The following is a 20259-nucleotide window of genomic DNA, read 5'->3' on the forward strand; positions in this document are numbered from 1 at the left end:
TAATCACTTGTTTTTCCTCTGATGAATGGGGAATTAATCCCTTAACCAAGGAATGAGACATTTTGGGTATTTATGAGCTCTCATTGTTTAGCCCTTATGAGAAAAATGGGCTTAGCAATTAGCATTCACTAAGAGGCTCCCAGTATCATCCATGTTTTTATCCAGGCCACAGCCTAGTTTCATAATAAGCCGCTGAAATTTTAAGGAGCACTTCCTACTTTGAGTTGTGGGAGGATTAAGGTAAAATTTTGGAAAAAACTTAGATATAACTCCTTAAGATTGTATGTTAAGTTTCCTAATTAAATTTAACCATGTGTTTTGCTAACAAGCTATGTGGTTAATTGTCCTTGGCAAAAATAACACTATTTGTGTGGCATAAAAGTCAATACAACCACACAGTTAAACTTAATTGGAAACATCTAAGGAATTGTATCAAAGTTTTGCCATCTTGTATACACACTTTTAATTGATGAGTAAACTTAAGCTTTTAACAATTCCAATGGAGTACACTCAAAAGGAGTCTCATAGTCACTTATCATCAATTTTAGGACTACTTTCAGAATCTGAGGGGTTCTTGTATCTCCAAAGGAAACCCAAACTGCTACCCATCACATTCATTATCACAGCAGACACAGCTGGAGGTACCACAACCATTGGCGAGGAAAAATGGGAGGTTGCTAAAACCACACCTAAGGAAGAATTTTGCATGCCAACCTGCAAGGAAGTGTCAATCAATGAAAATTATTGATTGGTATTACCATAAGCTATTGCCATTACAGATACACTGGAGGCATTGCTTAATTACAATTTTTTTCATTAGACTTAGACATTCCATTCTGATCTTTAAAAAAAAAAACTGAAGACTTGAAATGAAGTTTAAAAAATTGTTCCATAAAAGAACACAAGGAAAATATTGTGACATTTAAAATTATAAATCTTGAGCAGGGAACAAAAGCAAGAATTTTAAATGCAACCGGTTTGATATTCTATTGCATATACCTCAATTGATATTGATTGCCGTTGGGGTTCTTTAAACCCACAAATAGCTGCCGATATATACCTGCAGTTAAAAGCCCCATCAATTGTATGCTATCACCATTGAAGCAACCAAAGGTGGTTAACACTAACACAAATTTTACATGATAAATAATAATTTTAAGTTATCTATATTAGCCGAATTTATGAACCTCTATGGTAGTCAAAAACACCATCTATATCTTGCATCATATATTTAATGGCAAATAAGAAATGCACATATGAAGAAAAGGATAGAGATATAACATGAATCTAATTAAACTTTGCATTTTATTGCAATGATGTTGCACTTCACAGGGATATATCGCAAGTCTAGACTATTTGGTTTTAGTAAATTGGAGTACTCAAATTCATTAAATAGTGGGTTTTTTCCTGAGACATTTTTGTACTCAATGAAACTATAGTTAACATGAACATGAAGCAAACCATATGTTATGCCAAGAAAACACACACACACAAAGCTCAAAAAAACTAATCAGACCTGCACTTGTTACTGACTGAAACAAATATATGCATCACTATCATATTGACGAACGAAGTGTACATTAACAGATTAAAGTCACCAAATGAAGGGTAACACTTACCCCACAAAGAAACCAACATAATGTAATAATGCCACAGCAAGCATTACAACCCCCAGTTCACCAGATAATATTGCTTGAGCTTGGCGTAGTGGAGAGAGATCAGATGTCAATGATGCACCAACCATTGAATTGAGCAGAACAATATTTTCTGAAAATACACTGCCCCCCGAAAAAGCATGGTTACATGCATCAGAGGGATCACATCTAAAACGAAGTATTTTCAAGACAACTGGTTAAGTGTAAAAAACCAAAACCTGCATGCGAGTAATGATGAAGCCAAAACAGCAAAAAGTGGGGCGAAAGGTGTCACAATTTTCACAACCGCAGGAAATGCACTCTGTATATAAGCACCTAACAGAATAGGTGCAACCACCACCTAGACAGGATGAATAAAGACCACTATGTCATCCATACATGATTTTATATAATTGAAGCTTATTTAGATTTCAGTTCACCTGCAGGGTGCTGATGGAAAGTTTAATAGCATCTACAGGAACTAAAGTTTCTGATAGTATCTTTGTCAAGAAGGAGTCAGAAGCACTGCTCCAAGAGTAGTGCACGCTGTCACGATAATAGACAATGGAACATCCCCTCGAGCAATCAAGGTCACCTGAAACAATACACAAACAGAAGTAAATTGGAATCTCATAAAAGTGAAGACCTTGCGTTCTAGACGTAATTTATTTAACTTTCCATATCAATTAGAAATAAAATCCCCATCCATTTAACTGAATTACCAAATTATAATGGATTCTCAATTCATTTGGCTTCAACAACACTACAATCAGTTTGTCAAGCTTCTAAGTATCTAGATCTTGAAAGCCGGGGGGGGGGGGGGGGGGGGGGGGGGGCTACTACTAAAATAAAATCAAGTAATGTAGTGGATTTAAGTCTTTTAAAATGAACTTGTATCAATTATAACCATCCCAATGATTGCAAGCTATCAAAGCATCAAACTGAGCTCACCACTCTACTTGTTCGAGAAAATTGTCAGATCTTGCTCTCTAAAAGAAAGAGGTTAATTGTTCAACATAATTCCAATTTAAATTGGGATTCGGACAAATAAGTATGGCAACTCTACCTAAGTTTCCTGCCTGGACCAGATGTTACCTATCAAATATAGACTTTAAGAAATCTATATTTGATACCAGCAAGGAGTGATATGTTTCAGATCGACATCATACTCAAAATATAGGAAGTTCAGAAACAATATAAACTAACTGTGGGAAAGGATATCATATTCCACTACATAACATATGCTCAAGATTGAGCAAAAGGGGGAAAAAGTATTTTAGTTGTTTAGATATAAAAGCCACTTGAAAATACATCTTTAGTTTCCACTCTGCTTCTATTTGTAAGATACCTAGCTAAACATGCACTCCCAAGAAGAATTGACAGAGACGTGTATCCATCAAGTCAGATACATGTAAGCCCACTATAATTTGAGATCCATAATAGAAGCTTTGCTACCCTATGTTTAGAACTGTGAAGAAAAGTATTCATAAATTCAAAAAATTTTAAGATTAATATCAGTTCTATCACAGGAATGCTTTGCCGCTTTATGACATTAATACTCGGTAAACAAATGGGATAACGATAAACATCAATTTTCCTTGTGATGCATGTGTTTGTCACAATATATAGTATTATTTCCCCACCATCCATTGAACTTAACATTGGAAACCTACAGGAAATTAAGGACATAGAAAGGACTAGACGATCCCAAACATTTGGAACAAGCATTAGTTGGGCTAAAAGTTGAAATTGTGGTCCATACCTTAAAAGCATGGGTACAAACATCAGTAAACTTCTTCAAATGGCAAATGTTATTCCCAACGATAAAGTTTACAATCTTGTAGAACTCTAACAGCTTGATTTTATACTCATAATTATACAGATATCTGTATACTTCTATAGTAGCTGAAGGTGACCCTAACACAATGCCTGATGCTATGGTTTAAATTTTATTAAAAGCCCATTTGTAAAAGAATATATCTACTTGAAAATGAGCCATGAAAAATAACAAAAAACAGGTTGGTACTCTTAATATAGATGCAGAAGACTCTTGTTGAATAAGATTATGAGGTGGGGTTAATATAGTAATCATGGAAGTTTGTGATTCTTGTATGAGTTGGAGCATGATCAAGCCTCAGGAGCTTTTGTTAAATGATAGGGAGAGCTTAAAGCCCATAATATGCATGGACAAGGGCTCTTTTGTGCCGAATCGTTTGCTAATACTACTCTCAACCATTTGATTGGGCTATTGGCTAACAATTCACCTCCTGAAGACCTAAATTTTATTATATCTGGTGAGTGTTCTAGAGTTGTGAGACCCAGGCTTTCATTGTAGGGCCCAATGCTCTTTAAAGTACTCCATAAAGAAAATACAGGAAACAGACAACCAGCAGGTACTCAGCCTAACAGTAAATACGTTTTTTATAGTGGAAAATTGCTAATTCCACAACCATGGCAGGCCCTTTTAAAAAAAAAAAAAAAATCAATATAAAAAGACTGGCCAATATCTTTTCATCTCATGACCATTTGCCCTCTATATCTCTATCTGAACGACCAGTCTTGGAGATGTAAAGGATTTGCATTGACTTTCTTAATGAATCTATGGTTAGCTACATAACATTCCTAACTGGGAAGTAAGTCCCATAAGGGCTATCAAGTTTCTCCTGCCTCAAATTCTACCTCTTGGAATGTGCTAGAATCTAAAGAGAATGATCATTAGAAAGTAGTTAAAACACATCTTCCTAATTAGGGCATAAATGACTCTGTAAAACAGCTTTGCATACAAATTTCAGTATATAAGTTGAGAAAAAGAACAATGTAATGGAAATAAAGGTAATCATACCACGTTGGAGGCGGTACCTCCAGGGCAACAACCAAGCAATATTAAACCAACTGAAAGAGAAGGTGAAAGCCCCAAGATTTTACTAATAGCAAATGCAGAGGCTGGCATAATTGTATACTGAGCAACACAACCGAACAATATCTGAACAAAAGGTCAAAGCAACAAACTCAGAAACTGGAAAATCATATTCAAGAACAGACATCAAGCTAGTGCTTCATTAAAATCTTGACACTCCTTAAGAAATCAATGAAAGCCATCAATAAGAATATATGAGCACTTAAAAAAAATTTAATCTGATTATGCAATGATCTAAGGTTTCATTTAGATGGAGGCATTTGAAGTGATCGATTTGCATTTTGATTTTTAGTTTAAATGACAAATTTTTCTGTTGATGAAATTCACGGATGGATTTAAGCTTTACTAATATATGGATTTGAAATTTTTTGGTATAAGATTTTATTCCAAATCTATAACATCACAAGTGTTTTTGTCAGAGCAAATCCTCATAGCTCAAACACATCATATACTGTTAAAATTCATATCAAGCAATTTATACTAGTAACTATTCTTCAAGTCCTTTTTAACTTTTTTAAATGAGTAAATCCTGGGGACAAATATTTTTACAACTTGTTAAGGTGGCAAGTTGGGATTGGTGTGACACCAGTTTCACATGACTCTCCACCACTAATATCACTGTTATTAAGCAACAATCATAACATGTCAGCAGTAGTGGAAAATTTTGTATCACTAGACATATTTCCTTAAATGCAAATGCAGCCTTAAGGAAAACAAGCAAAAGAGTTTAGGCATTAGTATTTATGGAACTATATGCAGAAAATATGTTGGCTGACTTATCTCCCAATTAAATATTCAATTCAATAACGTATTCCCATTTAATTAATTTCCTGAAACTGTTCAGATTAACAAAGGCTTATAGTAACAATTACAATATTCCAAAGAACGGACAGAAGTCCATGCAATGTAATGCAAAATGATACTGCGTACTATGAAATGTTGTAATTAGTTGATAATAAAATGGATTTGGTTAATGTTTACTCCTTACCCTGTTAGAGTATATATTAGTCATTAATTTTATGAATTTATTTATAAAAGATTAAAAAAATTGTTAAAAATTTTAGTTTATTTTTTTTATTTTTTTCATAAAAAGTTTTTAAAAATATTTTATTAATGAATGTTCTAAAATATACGTTAATAAAACCCTAATAAAAATTATATAAATAAGACAAAATGATGATGTGATGTTGCTTAAATCATAATTTATGACTTAATAAATTTTGAAATTTTTTTTTTTAAAAACATTATTTATTTCAAAATTTGAGTTAAAATATTTTGACGAAATGGAGGGGAGAAAGAAAAAAAAAAAAAATTGAAAGAAACGTAGAGTTTAATTTGATTGGTAAAATATAGGGGAAGAGAAAGTAAATGAATGAAAGAGAAGAGAAGATGATGGGAAAATAAGATGTCATGTTTCATAATATTTACTTACAACAAAAAAGGTGGGAGTAAATAATTTCTCTGGTGAATTTATTTTTACGAAAAATAAATTGGAAATTTGAACAATTAATCAAAAACAAATTAAGCACAAAGACCCATAAGCCCACGTGTAAAACTCAACTTATATATGTTATATAAATTACACTTCTTTGGGGGTGGGGTGAGAAGCATGACTCCATGATCAAACCCACGACAAAGGAGAGAAAAAGAAGAGAGGGTGCCATCGGATTGTAACTCCATTGGCTTCATAAATTTAACATTTGGATCTTGAAAAAGAATTGATATATGTATGAGTGTCTATGGGTTGAGTTTGGGCAGGTCTTTGTTCCACTTGTCACTCAATGAAATCAACTCTGACGCCTTGAGTTGGGCCGAGTACAACTATCGGATTGGTACACTTTTGATAACTATGCTATATATATCAATTTGATAAGGGGCTTAATAGGTACAATATGTTCAAACCATTTTAATTGAAATGGACTAAATTTTTTTTAAAAAAAAAATGTTATGATTATAACATTTTTACAACAAATTCTATATGATAAATTGTTATTTGTTATTATTAGTAGGCAAAAAAATAATTCTAATAGCAGATTTAAATTAAAAACCTGTAATAATCTGTTAATTAAAATTTGTTGTAAAAATATTATGAAAATGTTGTGAAATATATTCTCTAAAATTAATAATTTTGATAAGATAAAATAGTCATTCTATGATACTTGTAGGGTCAATTTTTGGGGCCCAGGCCCAGCAGGTCGGTGATTCTGGCCTAAAGAGCCCTAGACAATGAATTTGTAGAGAGCGGGTTATAGAACTAGGCCCTAACGAAGTGAGTGTTAGTTAATTTTGGGCCATGCAACGATTAAACGTAAGAATATCTCCTTCATGTCCACTGGATGCTCGGTCCGAGGAGACGTGTGGGTGCACTTCTGTTCCTGATCAAAGGCTATAGTCTTTCTCTCTCTCTTCTGTTCTTTCTTCCTCTTTTTTTGTCGATCCCTTCTTCATGGGGATTCCCTTCTCTTATATAGCCTCTTTGAGGTCATCAGAACTTTACACTTGTTGATCATCTAGACCTTCACTTGAGTGTCCGTCCCATCGGACATCTCCTCTACCTTTCTGTGAGTTGTAGTGGCCAAGGTAACACTGTTCGCCTGTCCTCTCCACATTAATGTGGCCAGAAAAGTAGCTTCCCTGCATTTAATGCGGCAGCTGTAATCTCTCCCTTGACATCCTATACTCTCTTCCTTTTCCCGGGCTTGTGAGGCTCGTCCTTGCTACCAATATTCGTTGGAGTGATTCCTTATTGCTAGTAGGATGCATCTTTGGTCCATATTTGGCACGTCCGAGGAGACATTCCTCTTGGCACCACCTTTTAAATAAGTTTGGGCTCATAAGAGGTGGGCTGGAAGTCTTTTTGGCGCCCCACTTTCTCCTCGGACGGGGCTGGACTCTGTATGGGGCCCAAGACCCATTGTTTGATTTGGGAACTTTACCCCTACAAGACAGATACACACTTATTTTTAATGTAAAATGACATATGAATATCTTTTTTTTTTTTTTTTTTATAACAATGATATATGAATATCTACCTCATTTTAGTTGGTTACCTATTATATTTACACTTATTTTTAATGTATCATATATATTTTATCTATTATTAAAAAATATATATATATATATAATAAAGTTTTTTATATATATATAATAAAAATTCTACTTTAGAATAATTTTAAAAAAAAAAAATATATATATATATATATATATATATATAACTCATTTTTAAAAACTTCAACCTCGAATTTTGTTCCCCACAATTCACAAGACGTGCGGTGGTTATGTTATATAAAACAAAGTCAATAGAGAAGGACAGAGCATGCCTTAGGCGGGCCCATAGCAAGACAAGTTACACTGAATTTTTTCTCTCTCTTCTTTTGTTTTGTTTTTGTTTTTTTTAATCAATATTTTTTTTCAACCACAAATGGACAATTCGGAGACTATGACTATGGACAATACAGAGGCAGATTTCATAAAATAAAAATAAAATGACTGAAATTTCTTCTAATTTATTATGCTCCCAATTCAAACTTACAATCTTTCAATCCAAAAAAGAAAAAGAAAAAAAAGTTAAAGCAAAATAACAAAGGGAAGGGAGATCATGAAAAATAATGACACCCATGACCCATCAAACAAAAAAAGCAAGCAACAAATGATCAATTTATTTGCCCGGTGTGACGGGGTACCCAATGCCATGCCTTCTAGTTGGGAAAACCACAAACAACATGCTGCAAATTAGGCCAACACCAACAGGCACAATGTCCAAAACCTCCTGAGCCTCATGTCCTGGCGTTGGATAAAAGCACCTCACAACATTCCTATCTCTCAGAGCCACAGCACCAAACACAAGCACAGTTAACGCAGCATGAGCCACATCAATGAACTTTATACTGTACTTACTCAGATCAGGCAAGCCTTGAGTTTCAGTGCCGGGATAGTCAAACAGCCAAAGCCCTTTGAAAGTGGCAAGGCCATGGTAGACTTGTCCATCTGAGGCCTTGATTGTGTCTGTGAAACAAGCAAGAGAGAGCTAGGATGACTAAGAGGACGAGTGTCATGGGGCATGTGGCTGAGTCACATGTGCCGTTTTGTGTGAACACTGGTATGAGGAGTTAGAAAGCCATGAGGGTTCCTGTGGGTAAAAGGTTGGCTAAGGTGGCTGTGGTTGATAAGGTTTGGGAGATTGCTCTTTGTGAGAGAGATTGTTGGCGTTGGAGTTGGGGCTTTGGGGTGTCATCAGGATCTGTATTGGTGGTTGTGTTGGGGGTTTTGGGTGTGGACGGTGGCTTTGTGGTGGGTGTGGATCTTGGCCTAAGATTAGACATTTTTTGGGTTTTGGAAAAAATGGGCGAGGCTGAATGATAAAGTGGGTATTTAAGATTGAAGGTTGGATCTTGATGCGATAACAAGTGTTTTCCGCCAAGAGGAGTTTGCCACGAATGAAGATTGATCCTTACAAAAGTTAAAGCTTTGTGTACTAAATTTTTGGAAAATTTGACTAGAGGTGGTGATTTTTGTGGTGGTGGCAAGGTGGATTGTAGAAGTGAAATGAGAGTTTTTGGTGAATGATGAAGGTGGAGGAAGAGAAATGTGAGATGTGATGAAATGAGAAAGGCTATTTGGCGTTAAGGAATTAGAAGAGTGGTTACTTTCGTGACTTGAAAGGTGGCTTTTTGTGATAAGTAATGTCAGCGTGACGTTTTGTGATAAGTAATATGATAATGATGTACATGTATATAAATTTTGCTTTTTATTTATTTATTTACAAAATTCCTTTTACATTTGAAAAAGGGAATATCCATCCTCTAATATCCCACCAGGTGTATAACCTAAATTTTCAAAAAACCCATGAATTCACAGTTAAATTCACAAGAGGGAGTTGCTGGTTTCAAGCTGATCGAGAATAAAATCACAGAGTCCAATGCGTCATTGTTTTAAAAAATATATACATTCAAGAAAATTTTGGAATCAAACAAAAATTCTAGTTATGAATTTGGATACATCATTTATGAAAGCGTCCATGTATCGTAAGGTTTAGAGATTCGAGATTCTAGAGCTATAGCAAGTCACTAGAGTTTGGGCATAAATGATTTACTAGATTGTAAACTTCTTTCCATATAGTGGATTTCTTTAGTTTAAGTTGTAGTGGTCATTCTTTTGGATATGTGTTTTTTTATTGGTTTTTAACTTTGTTTATTTCCTTCCTTACATGCTTTATAGCTTTGGTGACTTACTAGTTTCATTGCTCCATTGTTTTTAATTGAGATCACATGATTGAATTAATTGGTGAATTGATCCACTGCATAACTGTTTTGGAGTCTAAACCGATTCTTTCAATTGGTATCAAAGTTAAATTCACTTAGTTAAGATTAAAATTCTTGAGTGAGATCCTTGACCTCATTGTTGATGAATCGTGGCCAATCTCAATCCGTTCCGCTGCATTTTGATAGAAATAATTATGTTTATTGGCAGGTATGCATAAGAGCATTCCTAAATCTTTTATGATAGGATATCTATAGCATATAAATTTGACTTTTTTTTCTTTTTCTATACAAAATTCCTTTTACATTTGAGAAAAGGGATACCATCTAATAATATCAGACAAGGTGCGTTAGAATTTAGATGGTGAATTACTATCAAATGAGTCTATTATAACAGGTCACTGTTCAAGATCATTTATACAAGTAGCTCAAGAGAAGCAGTTTATGTCATTCAATCAATATTTGCAAGATCTTCCAATATTTGTTATATGCCTATAGCTGTTCTTAAAGAAATCAAATCCTACCACTTGTGAATGCATTAAATTTAAAAGGCACACCATTATGTTCTACAACTTTAGTATGCACCCTAACATTGTGCCTAATTGAAAATTTGAATTGTTGCAAGAAAGCAACCATTCAAATTTCAAGGCCTAGGGATCTGTATTAAAAAAAATAAAAAATAAAAACTCATTTGTAGGCTAAATAATATTCCCCGTGCTTAATGGCTTGCACATTAAACTCTAGGTCATAGGTCCAATATTCGAGCCATAAGACCATTCAACTTCTCATAGAAATAGGCTAGAGATATACTATCCTGACCTAACATTAACAGTCACCTTATGCCAACTCCACTTGCATCACAGTCAAACTCACAGACCTTTTCAAAACGTGGAACAACCAATATGGGAGCTATAGTCAAGGCTTGTTTTAGGTCCTTGAAACTCTTGCTAGCTACATCAGTCCATTCAGAATAATCTCTTTTAAAACAATCAATCAGGGTTGATGTTATAGTACTAAGCCTTTGATAAATCTTCCATAGAAAATAGCTAAACCATGAAAGCTCCTTACTTCCTGCACACTATGTGGTTTAAGCCATTTAAGGATAGTTTTGGCCTTATCCATATGAATCCATAAATCATAGATCACATAGCCCATGAAGCCTACCCTATTGGTTGCAAGTATACACTTCTACAAATTAGCATAGAATATTTGTTTTCTCAGCACTTCAAAGTTCAAACTAACATTTTTGTCAAATGCAGTATGCAAATGTTCTCTCAGGCTTTACTGTAGATGAGGATATCATCAAAGGATACAACCACACAAACCCCTAGGTGTGGCTGCAACAATTAAGTCATGACCTTCATGAAGGTACTAAGGCTGGGCATTAGTGAGCCAAAAGGCATCACTAACCAGACGCTATGTGCCACGTTGTTGTTTGAATCATCAGTACCACTAGAGCTTGTACTATCGGTTTCTACATCACTAGGATTGTATTGGGAATCAGTAGTACTGCCAAAGCTTGTGCCTTGAGATTCTTTGTCACTAGATTCTGTTGCCATTGAAGCTACAGAAACTGCTTCTTCATGTGGGGTTGGATAAGAATGACCCCTTTCTTGCACTGCTTGATAATGCATCCCTCTTATTAGTCTTCAGCTTCTTCCAATGATTCAAACAAAAATATTTCAAGAAGTTTTGAGGACATCAATTTTATTTTCTTCACGCTTACTGATATAGTCTGATGTAATTGGTGCATAATAAAAGTGATGTCAGAAGTGAATTCAAATGAAAGTGCTGTTACTCCAATCACAAAAAAACTATTTTAATGCTATATCTTTAAACATTGTTAATTGTAGCAAGAAATGCATTAAGAAAGATTTCACTAGTAAAAAATTAACAAGTGGCTCATTAAATAATAAATTGAACCGGCTAGTGGGAACTAATTAATTTATCATTTTAAAAAATGGAAATGTGTGTTGTAGACAACATTTGACCCGATTAATTTGGAGGTGTATCATCTCATTATTTTGATTGATAATTTCCTTGTGGAACAGTTGGCTGATTTTTTATTTGTTACAGGCAAAATGCAATTTAATGATTTCTTTTCCCCCACGTTCCTAGTTGACCATAAACAAAGTAACTCAAAGTCAGCCAAACTTATGAATGACAAATATATATAAAACAAGGACAAGAATACAAAATTCAATTAGTTGAACTAATAATTATTGTTGTTAATGAAACAAAGTAATCGTATCTCTTACACTTTCTTCCAACTAAAGCAAGTATACAAAATTAAAATGGTCAAGAAAATAAAAATAATTATAGAAAAAAAATGAAGAATTATTTGCCAGGTGTAACAGGGTAACCAATGCCATGCCTTGTGGTGGGAATTACTGTAAACAACAAGCTGCAAATGATCCCAATACCAATTGGAACAATGTTTAGAACCTCTTGAGTCTCCTTCCCAGGCGTTGGGTAAAAGCATTGCACAACATTCTTATCTCTCAAAGCCACAGCACCAAACACCAATACAGATAAACAGCATGAAGCCAATCACGAAACTCTCTTTTCTTATTTACATCAGCTGCTGCCGAGGCTTTAAAAGTAAGGCTGGACAATCAAACAGCCACAACCCTTTGGAGGTGGCAAGGCCATAGTAGACTTGTCCATCCGAGGCCTTGACACTGTCAGTGAAGGAAGCGAGGAAGCATGAGAGGGCGAGGAGGGCGAGGAGGACGAGCGTCATGGCGCGTGTGGCGGAGTCACATGATCCATTTTGTGTGAAAACTGGCATGAGAAGTTGAAATGCTAGAAGGGTCCCCGTGGGGAGTAGGTTGGCTACCGTGCTTGTTAGGCTTTGTGTTGCTCGTTGTTGTTTAGATGGTTGGCGTTGTAGTGGGGGGTTTAGGGCGTCTTGGTCAACATTGGGGGTGGCGGCCGCGGTGGCCTTTATTGATGGTTCCTTGGTGGGCACGGTAGTTCTTGATCTAATTGTAGGTGTAGCCATTTTGGGTTTCAAAATAGATAATGGTTATTTTGGTGGCAATGATGATATGAGATTTTCAATTTGATGAGATTGTCACAATTGTTACAAACCTTTTTTTTCCTTATAGCTGATGATGGTGTGGTGGTGGTGCTGATGATGTGACTTCTTGATCAATATCGATCTAGATGTAGTTTGGTGTGTGATGAGAGAAGGTGAATTAAGGAATTTTTTTTGAGAGTTTTGGAGAAGGGGAGTAGCTAGAAATGGTTGTGGGGTTCTTGGGGACACAAATATAGATAGATTTTGAGTTTGATGGATTTGGTAGGGAAGGGTTGGAAACTTGGAATATTCACGTTATCAAGAATGAGTGGCGATGGTTTATTTAAGGTATTCATAAATATGCAGTCATTAATTATTAATTCAATCTCATTTTCCACATCTAAAAAGAGGGATTTTTTTTTTTTTTTTGTTCGGATAATATGATAATTTGAGAAAATCTCTTATTCTTTTTGAGAAAAATATCTATTTAATAAAAGAAATAAAAGTAGAAAGAGAAAATATATGACAAGCTAGAAGATAATTGTTAATCATGACTAGCCTCTGAAAAATTATTTCACCACACATAATACTCTCATTACGCTCTTAGATTTTTTTCGTGATTGGAAAATGTGCTCAAAGGCTAGTATATATGTGTGTGTGAGAGAGGAGTTGCAACATAATTGGTTTGGATATTCTCTTTTTCAACCCATACAATTAATAAAGGTGTAATGTATTCTCCGTCAAAAAAAGGTGTAGGGTGTGTTTGTTTTGGGTGAAAATCACTTCCGGAAATACTTTTCCGGAAATGCGGGTGTTTGGTTGGTCCGGAAAATAGAATTTTCCAGAAATTGATTTCTGTTGATAAAAAAAAAAAAGGCTTTGATTATGGAAATGAATTTTCGTTCCTTTTTCACTTCAAATGAATTCTAGAGAGAGAGAGAGAGAGAGAGAGCGAGCACGCGAGAGGAAGGCGAGCTCCAGTCCAGTCCGACGATCGCCAGCGAACCCCGAGCTCCAGTCCGCGCCAATCGCACGCACCAGTCGATCTCGCGAGCTCCAGTTCGACGACCGCGCCGTCGATCACGATCCGAGATCGCGATCTCGAGAAGCACCGCGCCGATCGTGATCTCGCGAAACGTCGATCGACGCGGTGCTTCGCGAGATCGCGCCATCGATTGCGATCTCGCCTTCACGCCGATCGCGAAGCACCGCGCCGTCGAACCCAGTCGATCGCGATCTCGCCCCTCGTCGAACTAGCCAGTAGAGCATCAATCGTTGATGATTTTTTTTTTTTCTGGGTTTTGTCATTGTTTTTCTAGGTTTGTCTTTTCCTTCTTCTTTTCCAAACACCAGAAAATATTTTTCGGAAAATTTTTTGAAATGCAACCAAACATATGAAAACATTTTCCTTTCCGGAAAATAGCATTTCCAGAAAATGGAATATTTTCCGAAAATGCTTTTACACGAACCAAACACAACCGTAGTGTATACACAAATCACAACTAATACAAAACTTTGGGGAAGCCCAGAATTCTTTTTCGAAGTGATAATTTTTTATTCATCAACATGTCAGAATAATATAATCGGGCTTTCACTTTTTTTTTTCTTTTTCTTTTTTTTTAAAAAAAATTGGTAAACGATTCCAAAGTTGCAGGCTCCATTATATTCGTATGGATATATAAAATTTGTTTTTTCTTGGGGCTGGAGGAATAAAGTAATATACTATACGGTTTAAAAAAAAAGGTATTATACTATACGAAAGATTATCACTTCTCTCAAGTTAAGTCATTCTTAAATCTAGATGAGCTTGAAAAGTTTTAGTTTGTGGTACTAGGATTCGGGTATTCTTAATTAAAGCTGGATGGCACTGGCATGTATATACTATATACAGTTTCGTAATTATATTTTATTTTTTGGCTCAATGCTTACTTGAAGTATCTAAACAACACAAAATCTTTAAATATTGCTGATATATAACAGGTGTATGTATTAATGTATGATACATAAACCTTCTTCCCCTGCCAAATCCAACCCGGTAAGCCAAATATTAGTGTTTCCCTCAGTTTTGTTAATCATAATTCCATATAAAACGAGATTAAACTGTACGTTTAAGATTTCATTTGATCTCTATTTAATGCTTGGATAGGACTCTAATTTGGTTTGTCGGTGTCACTACCCCTTTTACACTCTCTACCTAAAATAATATATTTTTTCTTCGAATAGACAAGAAAATCGAGAAAAATCAAATTTGAGTCGGAAAAACAACTGGTTATAATAGTCAAATTAAGCCAAATCTAGAAGTTTTATAGCAAAATGCAATATCTAGCCAAGTTTGACCCATAAATTCGATGGTCCTATCAAAGTGAATGTTGGTCTGAGTGTAGATATTTCAATTTCCTTTAAAAAGAGTGTTCATTCGTGAATATCAAATGTAAATCGCCAGAGAGATATCACAAAAAAATTACGAAAATTTTCACAACTTGCAACTCGCTTTTTTACACAAGTGTTGGAGAGTTTAACCAAATTGGTTAGATAATATTTTAACGGGAGGGGAAGTTCAAATTATAAATATCTCCATTAATTAGAAACATCAAAATGTTTTTTTTTTTTTTTTTTTTTTTTGGTTTGAGAAGAAGATACTTGCATTTAAAGAAAAAACTTAAAATTGGACAAAATCAGCTACTAAAGATTATTATTATTATTTTTTTTTTTAGAAATCAGTCTGTGAGACAGACCGATGCTTTTATTAAAACATAAGAAAACTATGAACATCAAATAGAACAAGGGGGATAATGTCCCCAGGTAAGTCTTCAACCCAAACCTGAAGTTCTAGCCCAACCCAAGATTTCTTTACCAAAGCATTGGCAACCTTATTACAATTTCGTTTCGCATGGCAGTAGTGATCCAGGCAATCAATGGTGGACTATCGAGCCCTTTAGTGTAAAGATTAATTTGTCAAATATATAAGAATCGAAACTCAAACAAAACAATAATTGCATAAACCCACAAAGTTTAGAGAAATAATATAAACCCAAATCAGCGTTAATCATATGTAAAGAGAGAACCTGAAGATAGTGGATGGTTCCGCTGATTTAGAATGGCAGAAAAGAAGCGCCGTTGAGTCGTACGGGAAGAGTTGAAGCGCCGCCGAGTTGGATTGGATATAAGTGCACTGCCAATTTGAGGATGGATTGGAAGAGACGAAATTAGAGAGCAATGTCAACGAGTTGGATTGGATGAGAAGAAGCGCCGCTGGTTTGAGGTTGTGGGTGTGCGGTTGTTTTGTTCTTGTATGGTTTTAGCTGTGATTTGAGGGTTTTGTTTAGAAAGGCAAACTGAAACAAAGCAAAGGTAGAGAAGCAAACGTGAGAGGAGAAAAGTTTGATAAATGTTTTAATTTTTGGTTTATATATAAAACTTGTTTAGCCGGTAACCAAAACGCATTGAAATTACATCAACGATCAAGATTAAAATAATACTAAATGAAGGGTTCAAATTTAGGGGATACCATACCCCCTCTTTTTTTGAGGGGATACGGTAGAATGACCACTAAACAAAACCCAATACTCACAGACCTTTCAAAAAAAGCTTCCCGCCTTCTCAAAAAAAAAAAAAAAAAAAAAAGAAAGAAAGAAAGAAGAAAGAAGAAGCTCTCAACCTCACGTCAGCGTCTAAACAAAGCTCAATACCCACAAACCTAAATTGAAAAAAACTCTAAATTGAAAAAAACTCTCGCTCTCGATCCATTTCCCTTCTCCATCTCCACTCCACCGGCCACCACCGACCCATTCAAACACACAATCACAAACCCAACCCCAACCCCACTATACCCACTTCTCTCCGTGTCTCTCTTCCTAGCCGCAACTCACCACAACCCCTGCCCTCACTGTCTCGGCAATTTCAGGTTTGTTTCTCTCAACTTCAGGTTTTTGTATTGGTTTTATTTGATTTTTTTATTTGTGGGTTTGTTTCGGTTTCATTTGATTTGTTTGTGGGTTTTGTTTGATTTGTTTGTGCATCTTTTTTCATGGTACTTTCAATGATTTGTTTTGGGTTTTTTCATGGCATTGCAAATCATCCGCCATTCCATTGATTCTCAAACTTTTCTTCCCTTCAACAATTATTCCACTCTTCTAGTGTAGAGAAATTGCCTTCAAGAATTAACAACATTTGGTGGTCTATCCAGAGGGAAGCTCCTTAATCCATTTGACTTCAGCCATTCTTCAGGTAGGTATATATATTTAGTAAACAGTAATACTTATTAGAGTACACACAAAAATAGTAATGCATGCATTCACATCTTTTATTTCTTCTATAGTCTCTCTTCTTACAGATTTTGTTGGACGAAAGTATGTACGGTTTTGTAATTGTAGCATTATTTCAGAAAATTGAACCCTATACTGTTGAGCCCTATACGGTTTTGTAATTGTATCAATAGATTCAATACTGTTGATAAAGGGATGGGACCGAATTAAAATTTTGGGGGCCAAAACTAGGAAAAAGATTAACCACTTAAAAATAAGAAATATATTTCTATCGTTTTGTCAAAAAAAAAAAAAAAAAAAAAAAAAAAAATTAAGCATGTAGAGATTAGACTGCAAAAGATCTTAATTAGCCTTTCACATACGATTAGTAATATTTTTGCTTAGTGTTCATATTTTCTATTTGAATTCTAGTGTTTGTTGCTATAGGGTGTTTGGATTTGTGTTTATAAGATCTCTTATTCATCAAAAGAGTACAGAGGACAGCTACTGTGCAAGTTGCCGCATTTTTGTACTCAATAAGCACCAAAAGGCAAAAATGCTGTTAAAAGATATGGAACGAGCGGTACAGGATATTGTTGAAGAAACCATTATTGATGGGCTGTCAAGTCCATCCAGTCAAGAAGGAACCATTATTGAAGGGCTGTCAATTGCATCCAGTCAAGAAGGAAGTGAAAGTATAACTGAAGCAAGTGTGCAAGATAGCGAAGGAGAAACTCCTACTAATGCAGTGGCCAAAGAGCCTCTTAAATGTTTAATATTCAAGGTTCCTGCACATGTTCGTGAAGTTGACGAAAGAGCTTACAACCCCAAGGTTGTTTCCATTGGTCCATTTCATCATGATGAACCAGGGTTGAGATTCATGGAAGCTCAAAAGTTGCGGTTTTACAATCGCCTCTTACAGAAAATAAGAGGGCTTACTGGTGAACAAAGTCTTGAAAATGCCATGAAAGAATTGGAGGGAAAAACCAGAGAATGCTATTTGGAGGATTTTGAGAATATAAATAGTCATGATTTTGTCAAGATGATGACCCTCGACGGCTGCTTCATTGTAGAGCTCTTGCAGAGTTACCAGGTAATTTTAGGAATGCAGCATCAAGCTATGTTTAGATTTTTTTTTATTCTTTATTTTGATAATCAGCTATGTTTAGATATGGTTTGTCTGTTTTATTATCTTTTAGAACTCAATAGACCCATGCGAAGTTATACTATATGAATTGATTTTTTTTCTTCTCTCTTTTAAGGGAAAAGATATGGAGGAGCCCATTTTTGAAACGCGTTGGATGTTGCCAACAATTGCTCATGATTTGCTTATGCTTGAGAACCAGCTTCCTATGTTCGTGCTGCAGAAAATATTTGAGCTTACTATCATCGAGCGAGAAGCTACTCTGAACATGCTTGCTCTCCAATTTTTTGAACCGTTGAGACCTGGGAAGGACAAATTGAAAACAGATATACTTGAAACAAAAGGCAAGTATCCACATCTTTTGGCTTTGTTTCATTCTACTTTCATTTCTAGGGATCACAAAAAACAACCCTCACCAGTAAAAGGGGTTAAAGAATGGAAAAAATATGATAAACTTCCTGGCAAGGGTTGGGTACATAATGCCACATCACTAAAACATGCTGGTGTTCGTTTCCGCAAAAAATCTGGTAACCCTCTTGGTATGGAGTTTAAAAGTGGAAAGTTGAAGATTCCCACTCTATTCATCGATGATAGTACTGGCCCTTTGTTGAGGAACTTGATAGCTTATGAACAGAGCGACAGATATCCAGCTCCATGTTTTTCCTGTCTTGCAATTCTCTTGGATAGCTTAGTGGACACGATAGAAGATATCGATATTCTTCGTGAGGCTGGGATTATCAAACAAGTGAAGGGTGGCAATGAGGAAGTGGTGAATCTTCTTAATAGTCTCAGTAAACACCTTGAGTTTGACATAGATGACTGCTGCATAACTGAGAAAATTGAAGCTGTCAATCGTTTTTATCGGTCAAAGTGGTTCAGAGTTCTGTTTATCCTTGTTCTCAGCAACATTGGCTACTTAGGTTGGATGATATTAAGCGTTGCCATCATCCAGTTTCTCCGTCAGTTTATCCCTCGTCCAGATTGTAGATAAAGCAGATTTCACAGCTCATAAATCCTCTTCCTCTCCCACCCCATGTCCCTGTACCTCTTGCTGTCCCTCTCTCGCTCCTGCTCCCGCTCCTGCTCCCCTTTAATTAGTGGAAGCAAAAACATCTTTATAATGATTTGAAAGTTTGGTATAGCCATTTTGTATAGCCATTTGATGATTTGCTTTATAATGATCTGAAAATGTGTTCTAGACTTCTAGTTCAATTTGTGACACTGTGAGGAATGAATCAATCTATACATTCTGAAATGTGGCCTCTCATGCCTGTAAATCTGTACCGATTTGCTGATTGTTGACTCAATGATGGGTAGTGTATAGGGACATTATTTTTTTTTAAAGCTTCATACTTTCTTGCATTTTTGCTCAGGTATTCTTAGTGGTTTGATGTATCAATTTCATGAAAGATGTCTAACTGTCTAACATTGTTTATGTTTTGAAGCAATTAAAGATGTGACTTGGTCGTCTACTAACCTGTTTCATTATACATTAGCTTAGCTTTGCTAGTTATTCACATGTGCGGTTATGCCACTAACCAAAATCTTAACTGTACAGATCTTAATTCAGTTTCTTTTACATTCTCATTCTGTTTGCAGGATGAACAGAGTGGCAGTGATGGTTGAAACCAATGGAGCCATTTAGCAGGAACTGTCCTATTGAATTGATTGGAACTTACTGGATTTTGTTGATAATAATGCTTGAGTTGTAAACAAGTTTCATGAATATGGTTTTCTTTTAAGATTATGATCAGAATGTAATGAATAAGGTCTCCATATAAACTTCATAACTGCCAATGCTGCACAGATAATTCATTCGAAATTTTATATATAGTAGCTTTTAATTTTATTCAAGTCTCCTTTGAAATGATATCTTTTTCTCAGATTTTTACAACCGTCATGACAGTATTTATTTATTTTTTTTTCGATTTGCCTTTTTTTTTTTTTAATAACAAAATATTTTTAATCAGACAACTATTTTTAGCAATTCCAACCCTTGTTGAAAAATATTTAAGCAACATCATGTCTAAATAGTTTTAC

At 35.3% G+C, this 20259-nt stretch overlaps 1 protein-coding gene and 3 pseudogenes across 7 annotated transcripts; 1 reads left to right on the forward strand and 3 right to left on the reverse strand.

Moving 5' to 3' along the window:
- Positions 1-482: 482 nt before the first annotated feature.
- Positions 483-4626, reverse strand: LOC126705720 (probable sodium/metabolite cotransporter BASS1, chloroplastic; annotated as a pseudogene).
- Positions 4627-8037: 3411 nt separating this feature from the next.
- LOC126715987 (protein DMP3-like) lies at positions 8038-9190 on the reverse strand (annotated as a pseudogene).
- A 2773-nt stretch (positions 9191-11963) lies between these two features.
- On the reverse strand, positions 11964-13072 carry LOC126715991 (protein DMP3-like; annotated as a pseudogene).
- A 3372-nt stretch (positions 13073-16444) lies between these two features.
- Positions 16445-20068, forward strand: LOC126715978 (UPF0481 protein At3g47200-like). Of its 7 annotated transcripts, none has more exons than XM_050416869.1 (5): positions 16445-16735; positions 16969-17058; positions 17508-18168; positions 18338-18563; positions 19819-20068. In XM_050416869.1, exons 3-5 carry the CDS (start codon positions 17632-17634, stop codon positions 19821-19823), a joined length of 768 nt encoding a protein of 255 aa, XP_050272826.1. In that variant the 5' UTR covers positions 16445-16735; positions 16969-17058; positions 17508-17631; the 3' UTR covers positions 19824-20068. The 7 variants fall into 7 exon arrangements, with proteins under 7 accessions (XP_050272826.1, XP_050272824.1, XP_050272825.1 ...); XM_050416867.1 differs by having other exon boundaries at positions 17523-18168; XM_050416868.1 differs by having other exon boundaries at positions 17566-18168.
- Positions 20069-20259: the final 191 nt, after the last annotated feature.

Source organism: Quercus robur, chromosome 2, assembly GCF_932294415.1.
Source record: "Quercus robur chromosome 2, dhQueRobu3.1, whole genome shotgun sequence".
Lineage (NCBI taxonomy): Eukaryota > Viridiplantae > Streptophyta > Magnoliopsida > Fagales > Fagaceae > Quercus > Quercus robur.